This window comes from Camarhynchus parvulus, chromosome 9 (assembly GCF_901933205.1).
Source record: "Camarhynchus parvulus chromosome 9, STF_HiC, whole genome shotgun sequence".
In the NCBI taxonomy this organism is placed as follows: Eukaryota; Metazoa; Chordata; class Aves; order Passeriformes; family Thraupidae; genus Camarhynchus; species Camarhynchus parvulus.
The window spans coordinates 450,805-461,711 of record NC_044579.1 but is presented as its reverse complement, the minus strand read 5'-3'; the positions used below and the strand labels follow the sequence as shown (position 1 = coordinate 461,711).

Genomic DNA, 10,907 nt, shown 5'->3' with positions numbered 1-10,907 from the left:
ACTTCCCCTTCACAGGAACCCGCGGGGAACCAGCCGAGGAGAGGGCACCCCTGCTCCGGTGCCGTGCCTTGGGTCAGCCAGGGGCTGCAGGAGGGCAGAGCCGGGGGAAGAGGAGCACCAACTCCTCATGCAGCAGAGCATCACCACTCCACAGCTCCCTGCTTTATTAGCACTGCTATGGAAATTATTGGCAAAGATAAAAAATACAATAACGCTGCTAATGCAGAGTGACCGCACCCCACAGTGAATAATTCCAACCCCTCTGCCATGGGCAGGGACACTTCCACTAGACCAGGCTGCTTCAAGCCCCATTCCACCTGGCCTTGAGCATCCTCAGGTATGGGGCAGCCACAGCTTCTCTACCTTTCCCTCCCCTTTATTGTGATGTACTTCACAGTTAGCAAATATTAACCCTATTAATATATATAAAAGGTTATTGTAGCTTTTCTCTGTGGACAAGGCAAATAAATCAGCTCATATTTAGGCATTACAGAAGCTGATTTAAAATTTCCCCCATGGTTAATAACCGACACGGGCTTCTCATTTACCAGCTTTTAAATATCTTGTTCATTCGGGCAACTGCTGTTGCGCTGAAGGATAAAATAGGGCTGAAGAAATGGAGCATTTCTTCCTCCCTGCTGCAGTAACTCCTCAGAAAACTGGTGAGGGAGCAAGAAATGTTCATTTCAGTAGCTTTAGATTGGTCCCTGCTTTACAGCTCTGTGACCATTGCCTCTGTTGGTTGTACTTCTAAGCAGTTTTCTACCCCCGGGTTATTCTGAGGCTGTCGCAGTCACACATGCTGGCACTCCACTGCCTTTCAGCAGCCCTGTCCATAAGGAGCACCTGAGCGGGGCTCTCAGCACAGGCTCTGTGGTGGCTGGCACTGCAGGCTGCAGCTCCCAGTGCTCCTGGCAGGGCAGGCTGGGTCCTGCTGGCCTCTGCTGGGGCTCCAGCCCAGAAACCAGCCCAGGCTCCAGCCCAGGCTCCAGCAGGGACCGAGACTTCGGGGGGTGAGCGGTGGTGGCAGCCTTGGGGCCCTCCCCGAGCCCTCCTCAGGAACAAGGGCCCGGCTGAGCACGCCAGGAGCAATCAACCAACGCTGCCAAAAATACCAGAAACCCAAGAGCACTGTCCAGTTCTGGGATTTGGGGTTTTGGTGGTGGTTTGTTGGGGATTTTTGGGTTTTTTAACCAGTGTAGTACTGCAACAAAAAGTTAAGGATTCTTAAGAAATGGGTGATGGGGAAGCCCAGATTGGTGGGGATATTTCAAGCATGCTTCATTTCCTCCTTGACCCACCTGCAAGCACGAACCCCCCTCTTCATACAGCTCCCACTGCACCCTGTGGTAGGAGAGTCTGTGATCAGTGTCCCTGTGCTTGGGCATCCTTGGAGGGTTTGATCTCTGCACCCCGAGCTGGCTCCTAACGGGCTTCTCAACCCACCATGGCAAGGCTGAGCTTTGTCCTTGACTGTCAACCACCAAACCGCATCCTTCCTTCAAGGGAAGGCTTGTGGAGATGTACCAAAGTCTTCCCTTGTGGGGTTTGTCTTGTTTTTGGTGTGGATAAACGGGTTGCTTACTGCAGCTCCAGCCTCTCCTGCCAGCAACATCAATAGTGCAGCTTTCACTGTCTCATTTTGTCCCTCACCAGGCATTTCCAATCCCAAAAGTCTATTTTAGGAACCTAAACAAAAACATACAGCACAATCAATCACGAGTCCATATTTAGGTGCTGGTGCTTAAAAGCCATTTACTTCTGGTCCAAGAGCATCCTATAAAAACACAGAAGGGAAGGTTGGCAGTTTTTGACTGGCATTGTTTCTTAGGACATAAATTTTTCTCCTGCCTTACAGGCAGGCATTCAGCATCCCTGACACGATGGAGGAAGCACAGTATTGGTGGCAGCATGGACAGGGGGATGGCCCAGGTTTGCTCCAGCTGGGCTGGCACGGGCTCCTCCAGCAGCCCTGAAGGGAGGCAAAGCCCCCTGAGGCCAAGGCTTCAGGCCAGTGCTGCCCTAACAGCAACATCCCAGTGCTGCGGGGCAGGAGAACCACCAAAGCCCCTCTGGCTCGCAGCAGGGCAACCTGCTGAGGGATGTAATGTGGGCACGGCCCCTCCAAATCAAAACCACAGCCATCCTCCCCGAGCAGTCTCTTAAGCAAGGCTGTCTCCTGGAAAGCCCAGCTGGGCTCATTCCATTAGTATTTACAACCCAGAAATGCCCATCTCAGGGAACATTCTTGTGGATGTGACCCTAAAACTGTACAGAAAATCAGACCAAAGGTGTTAATGAGCAAAACTCGCAAGCCCAACTGCCTCAGGAACACTAAGAGGCTGTTAATTAATCCCAGATGTGGGAGGAATAAAACGGCACTGGAGCTGTCTCAGGCTGCGGTGAGCACTGGGCTGTGCAGGCAGTGCTGCAGGGAGACCCAAGGAGTAACTCCCAAACCCTCTGGGACTGAGCACACCAGCACAGGTGTGCACCCAGAGGGTGTGCAAAGGGACAAGGAGAGACCTAGCCGAGCACTGCTGCTTCCCTCGTGCACAGCCCAGCCCAGCAGCTCCCCGTCCCCAGCAGGAGCGAGGGCAGAGCTGCCACTGCTCCCCATGCATGGCACACCCGAGGGACAGAGCACTGCACTGGAATCAAAAACGAGTTTAATGTTTCTATCTGAATGAAGATGCAAAGCAGCAATCATCCCGTACACATGCCATCTGAACAGGCCGCACACACTCAGGAAGGTAACCCAGAATTATTGAAGATTCTGTACCTTTTATGCAAAAGAAAAGCAGGATACATGAAGTACCTGCCCAGTGGTTGATTTACTTAAACCAACAGCCAACCCTTGTATTCATGCTTCAGTCAAAATTTTAGGGTTTATATTTAACACACGAAACATTTACACAGAGGTTATTTGTTCCACACAGCCAGCTGATCTATATTTCTTTTCTAAGCCGATAAAATTTCTAAGCTAATTCTGCTTTTAAGAAATCATATGTGAAATCTGATAAAAAATTTCAAGGACAATTAGAACACCTAGTACATGACTTAACAGATAAGTAGAGCACAGACCATGCAGCAGTGTTATCCTAAGTCTGGGACCTTCACAGCTTCCTTTTTCCAGTGAATATCCAGTGCTGGTTTGATTCACTAATTCCTGCTAGTGCAAGGATTACAGAAAGGAAGTAGGAGTAAGATACGTGCTTTAAAAAAAAAAACAAACCAACACAACAAAAACCCCAAATAAGCAAACCCCCCAAAAGAAACAAACAAGCAAAGCCCCAAACACCTGCATGATTTTTTAGCCATCCCACTGGGTTTCCAAGCGCTTCCCTCAAGCTGTGCAGGGCAGGAGCAGCAGCCCCAGCCCCGGTCCCTGCAGCTCCCGGGGTTTCCCTTCGCCCCATCCGCCCTGGCAGCAGTGGGGCCCTGCTGCCACATCCCACGGAGCCAAAGGGACAGGAGGAAACAGCCAGGAGCACGTCCCGTGTGCCCACAGCCACCCGGCCCTCGGACACGCACCCCGCGCGGAAGATGCGATAGGAAGAGAGAAGCAGCAACAAGACCAGACCCCAGAGCCCGGAGGGCCAGAGGAGGAGCCCGGGGCAGTCCCGGCACTCTGGGGGTTTGAGGTTCGGATGGCAGCACTGGAGGAACGCTGGGTCGGGATCAGAGTGATTTCCTGCCGGACAAGGTGGGAAACGCTCCAGCCCCAGCACCGCGGGGATCGCAAGGGGGACGGCGATCACGGCCGAAATCCAGGCCAGCTCCAGTCGCACCTGGGCACGCGAGGGGCTGACTCGGGCTCACAGGTTCTCCTTCAGCCACTCCACGCAGGTGTTGAAGAGCCGGTGGCCCACGGCCAGCTCCAGCGGCCAGGCCAGGAAGGTCATGGCGCCGTGGAAGGCGTCGCCGGCGTGGTGGTGCGTGACGGGCACGCCGGCGGCGCGCAGCCGGGGCCGCTGCGTACATGGCGCCGTCGTCGCGCAGCACGTCGTGCTCGCAGGTGAGCACGGAACGGCGCGGGCGGCAGCGCAGCGCGCCTGCTGCGCCAGCAGCGGCACGCACGCGGTCCAGCAGCGCCGGAGCGCCGCCAGCGCCGCGCCAGCGCGCGCAGGGCCGGGCCCTCGTAGGCGTGCGCGCGCCCCGCATGGCGGCGGGCAGCCAGCGGCTCCAGTTGACCAGCGGCAGCAGGCGGCCCGCCTCGGGCGGCGCGTGGCGGTTGGCGGCCATGGCCGCGCGCAGGGCGGGCTCGGGGCTCAGGTACTCGCTCCAGAAGCGCACCATCAGCGAGCGCGGCAGCAGCGGCTTGTGCGCGTTGTCCCGGTACGACGGCAGGTCCAGGTCCAGCGCCTGCAGGGCTGGGTAGATCAGAACCTGGGCTCTGAGCTTGGTTTTGACTTCAGGGTCCTCCGACAGCTGCAGAAAAACAGAAACCATTGCAAAGAATCAGTAAAGGTGTCGATTCTCTCACGCTGACAGATCATCTGAGGTGAAGAATGAAGACGCTCATTTTGCAACGTGAGCAAAATAAGATTATCAATAAAACCAGGATAAAGAAATTCTGAATCTATGGCCAGGTTACCTAAAACAGTATACTGTAATAAAAATTCTCAAATATCAAATATAATTTCATTTTATTTCTTATATTGAAGGATAATGATTTTTGGGAAATACTCTTTCTGAAATTTTGATGCTTTCTGAAGTATTGACAGAAGATTTTCTGTAGCTACTGAAAATTTCTATTCTTACATCATGAAACTTTCAAGTTTCTTATCGTTTCAGGGTCTCCTTATTGTTTCACACAATTTAGAGCATGTTCATCTGTTTGGTTTTTAACCCTGAGATGTTACAACTCAAGCAATCACAATTCTGTGCATTTTAGAGATGTAAAAAATAAAATGTGACAAATTGAACATTGACATTTCTTGTATGTCAACCTTTTCCCCTCTTCACTAATAAATTTTCCATTTTCTCCCTCCTTTTCTGCCTTCAGCATCCACAACAAATTCACCACCATTCCCAGGGTTTTGTTACAGCCCAAACAGCTTCTCAAGAGAGCAACAACATCGTGCTGACTTTATTTAATAAAGCTGAAGGAGAAGTGCAAAAGGCACCAGACTGTATGCTCAGACACCGCAAAATTTAGTGAGGGTTTTTTTGTTTGCTTGTTTTCCCTGCTATTTGCATCTTTATGAGTCACACAGTTAAAATTCCCTTTGCAAACATCATACCTAAAGCAGACAACACGAGCTTAAGGTTAGAGTGATCTAAGGCCCGACTAGAGGGCAGAGAGCCTTTTTAAGGGGCAGATGTCTGGATGGCGTAAAGCTCCTGTGATGGCACTGACCCTGTGACAGTCCCACGGGCTGTGACACCCTGACAGCCCACGAGAGCAGCGTGTGCTGCGAGCTGAGCTTTTCTCAGTGCCGGTGAGACTGCACAAGCGCTGATTGTGAGCTGCAGCCCGTTGGTGGTGTACCTGCTGTGCCACGGCTGCAGCCAGGTTGCCCCCGGCGCTGTCCCCGGCCACGCAGACCCGCGCAGGGTCCACCCCGTACTGGGACAGCACTTTGCTCTGCAGGAAGAACTTGGTCACCACGTACACGTCCTCAAACTGGGCAGGGAAACGGTGCAGAGGGGCCAACCTGTAGCTGGGGGAGGCACGAGCAGTGTGTTAGTACCTGCTGTTAATAAAGAGAAGGGCTTGCTCACATCTCCCTCTTGGGGGATGCTTGTTTCTGTGCCCAGAGAAGTGGGATTTGTCTGTCCTAGGATATCCACTTTATTACCCACCCATCTCCATAAAGCCAAAGCAGCCACCAACCACAATTCTCCTCTGTCACCCTGGCAGCCTCTGTTCACAAATGTGTATAAATCAGCAGGAAAGCACACGACCAAACACAGGAACATTGAAAAATCAGATTAATTGAAACAGATTAATTTACTCCAAGCCCTCATCCCATCTGGAAGGAGAATATCTCTTACTTGACTGACACCACGACAGCGTTCAGCTCATTTGAAATCCGCCGTGACATGAGATCGTAGCCGTGCATGCCTGGAATGGAAGCCCGGTGCGTGTGAGAATGGGCGCGCACACACACACACACACACACACACACACACACACACACACAGCAGCCTGTTCCCCTTGGCAGCACTTTGAGCTGACTTTCCCAAGCCTCGCCCTGCTTTCAGCTGGTGAGACCCCAGTGCCCTGCCCCTCCCTGGGGCAAGTCCCACAAAGCAAAGGCAGCGCCCGACAGGGCTGTGGGACCTGTGGGCAGACCCGGCAGCGATGTGCAGGGCTCACCTGCGTCTCCCAGGCACCAGCCGCCGCCGTGGAAGAAGAGCACGGCCCTCCTGAGCCCTCCAGGCGGCCTCTTGGGCAGGTACAGGCGCACGGGGACCCCGCCGAGCTCCGTGTCTGTCACGGTGACATTCTCATCGGACGTGGGAGCCACCAGCTCCACAGTCGTGATCAGCCTCAGGCCCTCCATGTAGTGCATCAGCCCCAGCAGCTCCGCCACCTCCGACTGCAGCGCAAGACAGGGCAAGCTGATTGCAGGGCAGCCTATTCCCTCTCAGATTAAACTCCCCTGCAGCTGTTTGGTGCTCTGTGCAGATGTGTGAAGTTGCTGTGGGAGTCACACGAACAGGCCAGAGCAGAGTGCCTCCACCTGAGCCTGGCAGTGTGAGGAGTGCTCGTGGCACGCACCCACACTGCCACCAGCTGCCCAGCAAGGCCAGAGCCAGGGCTGCTGCTTCGTGCCACGCTCAGACTCCTGCTTGGTATCCGTGTGGGTCATCTCCAGAGCCAGTGTCCAGCTCAGTGAGCCACCAGCATCAGCACGGGCATTGTCCCACAGAGAGACACTGCTGCACTGCTGCTGGCACCAGTGTGGTGTGGGCACAGCCCAGGGAGCACACTGCAGAGCCACCCACAGCCCCTGCACTGCTGCTGGCACTGGCATGGCATGGGCACAGCCCAGGGAGCACACTGCAGAGCCACCCACGGCCCCTGCACTGCTGCTGGCACCAGTGTGGTGTGGGCACAGCCCAGGGAGCACACTGCAGAGCCACCCACAGCCACCCACGGCCCCTGCACTGCTGCTGGCACTGGCATGGCATGGGCACAGCCCAGGGAGCACACTGCAGAGCCACCCACGGCCACCCACGGCCCCTGCACTGCTGCTGGCACTGGTATGGCGTGGGCACAGCCCAGGGAGCACACTGCAGAGCCACCCACGGCCCCTGCACTGCTGCCAGCACCAGCACCTGGGCTCCTCCACCAGCACCCAAGCAATGGGATGTGCCCCTCTTCCCACCCCAGCCGCACCACACCACAACTGAAACAATGAGAAATAAAGCCAAGCTCTTACATGTTATCTGAAGGTGAAAACAGATGAAATTCAGAGCAGGTTTGAGTTTTTAAAAGGAAGAGAATAGCCAAGCCTGGTGCAGAGCCTGTTTGGGGTTTGGCTTCCCAGAGAAGCTTTATAGTCCCCAGGGAGAATGTGAGATCCCCACACTGACAGGTCATCTGCTGACAGGTGTAACCTCTGGCCTTCCCACTCTGATACTGGAAGTCATACATGCAGTCTGACCCTGCCTGGTGTATTTTTTTCCTTCAAATTTAATGTAAATCAACTGTTTAATCATCATCTACATATAACCAGGTTTTAAGCAACCTGGTTATATGTAGATGATGATTAAACAGTTGATTTAAATACAATTTGAGCAACCTGGTCTAGTGGAAGGTGTCCCTGACCTTGGCAGGAGGGTGGAACGAGATGAAATTTAAGATCTTTTCCGACCCAAACCAGTGTGGGATTCTGGGATTCCATGATATAACCTTCTTTTTCAGGAGCTGGAATGGCACAGAGCTCAGCCCTTGCTGGCAGCCCTCGGCAGGGATTGTCAGCACATTTTTGAGGCGCCTCTCTCCGAAGGCTTGGAGCGGGTGATGCCGGGGGAGCCCTGCCAATCCCAGAGTGCTGGAGCTGGGAGGAGATGAGTGGGCAGGCCCTGGCACACTGCAAAGGGAAGCACAGGTCCTTGCCATCAGCTCCATGAAAGCAAACAAACACACGTGCCCGTGCCAGAATTGCCTTTTTAGCCACCACATTGACACAGTTTACATAAACATGTCTCAGTCGTTGCTTTTCCCCCAAGGATTAACATCTTGAAAAAACAAATATCTCAGTCAAAGTGAGTCCTGCTGTGACTCCAATGAGCTTGTGAAAGCCTCGTGGTGGGAGGACTTCCCTGAGCCCCAGCACTGAGGGTTTCCAGAGCTCTCAGAGCTGTTTTCCACAAGTGGAAAATTTACATTGTGGAAAACCACTGGGCTGCTGCCTGCGGTTTCCAGGCCATATCAATAAAAGGAAATGGTGCCCTCATCTGAAAATCCTCATTGTGCCAGTGTGAGATCATTGGGCGTTATGGAGCAACAGGAAAGCCAACCACTTTGGGGCTGGGATCCTTGTGCTTTGGAAAGCATTTTCCTTGTGTGCAAGCACGTTCCTTGTGCTTTGGAAAGCATTTTCCCAGTCCCTAGGGCAAGGACAGACCCAAAGCCTGTGCAGGGGGCAGGGAGCCTGGCTGAGCCCGGGCAGGGCAGTGCCCACAGGGCTCCCAGCAGGTCAGGGCTCCAGAGGGGCAGTGGTTGGGATGAGGCACCCTCGGGGGATGCTCCCCATCACCCCGACAGGGCAGGGCCCAGTCTGGGTCTCTGCTTCCACAGAGCTGGGCTGAGGAGGGGGGAGCTCTGGGGGATGTCACACAACGACAGCAAAACCATCCTGCAGTGTTTTGTACCTTCTCCAGGCGTCTCAGACCAAGGACACTTCTGAAATACCTGAGGGATTTTCGGCTCCAACACCACAGCAAGTGGCAGGTTTGTTCTCAGAGGCTGTTCCCCAGCCTGGCAGCACATGCACACAGGACACAAGCACCACCAGGCCAGGGAGAATTCCCAGCCTCCCTGCTGCAAACAGGGGGCACCGAGGGCCCCTGAGCTCACCCAGCAGGGCTGGGGGCTCCCCAGGAGCCCCCACAACAGGGCATGGAGATGTGCCATGGCATGGGGCTCTCGGCACACCCTTTTGGGAGCTCGGAGAGGATTCTACTGCCCAGGAATGCTCGAGGGTGGCACTGTGTCCCCTTTGTTCAAACCAGCATCAGGGAGCCAGAGAGACAGCACCAGGTCTCCTCTGAAACACAGCCCTGCCCCAGGTGAGCTCGAGTCACTGCCCGCTAACTGCACGGCCATTCAGGATACACCTGGGACAATTTAGGGACACCTAACTCTAATTTGCACCAGTGCAGCTCCAGGGGGGCTGTGGCTGTGCCCATCCCTTGGGATTATGGATCCACAGGAGATGAGAGCCCGGTTACAAAACGCCTGCCCACAGCCCCGCTGTGCCCAGGCAGGCAGGACAGCCCCACCCTGCAGTGAGATCTCACCGCTCCTGCGGCCAGCAGGGCCCTGCAGAGGGACAGTGTGACCGGGCAGGCACCGGGCGTGCCTGGGCAATGGGCTGCCCGTGCCTGCAGGCTCCCTCCAGCAGGGGATGCAGCAGGGGGAGCAGCAAGGCAGCACACCGACACTGCTGAGCACAGCTGCCTTCCTTCTCACCACTCTCATCTTCCACCACTCAGCCCCCAAAATCAAAGCAGGAATCCCTGACACGCACCAGAAAACCCCTCATCTTCCCTCCGCCTGCAGACTGGACGGCCCTGAAAAGTACCCCCTGCCAACAAGGGCTGTCTCACACAGAGATGTTGTTTTGTGCGGTTTTTTGTGTGGTTTTGCCAGTGGATTTCCATGACAGCACAGAAATCAATAGAATGTGAGAGCTGCTGCAGTGTTCGCTCCGCGGCCAGCCCGCGCTGCCGGGGGAGCTGGGCGCAGGAGCCAGGCATGATTCAGGCAGCAGGGCTGGAGCTGCACAGCCCTGCCAAGCAGGAGAAGCCTGTCTGTGCCTGTCGATCCGGTCCCATCCCACATCCCATTCGCTACTCTGAACGGCCCTTTCCCAAGGCTGCAAACCTTTCCTACGTTTCTTTCTATCGCAGTCACTTCAGTGTTCCATTCAGCGACTCAGCCCTTGGGTCCGTGTGACACCGTCCCCGTGTTGTGACACACACACACACACACACACACACACACACACACACAACACACACACACACACACACACCCCCTGCCGTGTCCCCGAGCCCACAGAACCCCCCTGCCCCGCCCCACAGCTCACCAGGTGCCCCAGGGCCCTGAGGGCAGCCGAGGCGAGCATCACGGTGCCGGGCTGGGCCAGCTCCGGGGGCAGCGGGCTGTAGATGTAGTAGCCCAGGAGGGCGGTGAGGAGGCACAGGCACAGCAGCCGGGCCCCCATCCTCGCAGGATCCTCTCTGCCGCTGCCGGAGCCGCTCTCACCCTCTCCCCGCCTCCCAGCGAGCCAGCACAGGGCAAAGTTAATCCCGTGTTTTGCTTGGGTCCCGGCCAGGAGGTGATTTCTTGTCGTATCAGCCGGGGCAGAGGTTGCTCCACTGTGCAGCTTCCAAAACAACAGGTTTCACCAGCAGGGCGTGCAGCCGCCGGGAGCAACCGAGCCGGCCAGTCCTGCTCCGAGCCCCGAACCGAACCCCGCACCGAGCCCCGCACGGAACCTCTCCCCGAGCCCCGCTGCACGGCCCTGCCCCGGCCCCGCGCCCCCGGGACAGGCGGCGGACGGAGCGGGACGGGAGCGGGACGGGAGCGGGACGGGGGACGGCGGGACGGGGGCCGGACGGAGACAGGGACTGGGGCCGGACGGGAGCGGGACGGGGGCCGGACGGGAGCGGGACGGGAGCGGGACGGGAGCGGGACGGGAGCGGGACGGGGGCCGGACGGG

The 10,907-nt window shown here is 56.0% G+C and overlaps 1 protein-coding gene across 1 annotated transcript; it reads right to left on the bottom strand.

The window, feature by feature from the left end:
• Positions 1-1,808: 1,808 nt before the first annotated feature.
• AADAC (arylacetamide deacetylase) lies at positions 1,809-10,685 on the bottom strand. The gene is given in 6 exon segments (XM_030954446.1): positions 1,809-3,971; positions 3,973-4,431; positions 5,495-5,666; positions 6,001-6,070; positions 6,326-6,548; positions 10,272-10,685. Coding segments are annotated over 6 exon segments (1,215 nt in total). The 5' UTR covers positions 10,410-10,685; the 3' UTR covers positions 1,809-3,818.
• Positions 10,686-10,907: the final 222 nt, after the last annotated feature.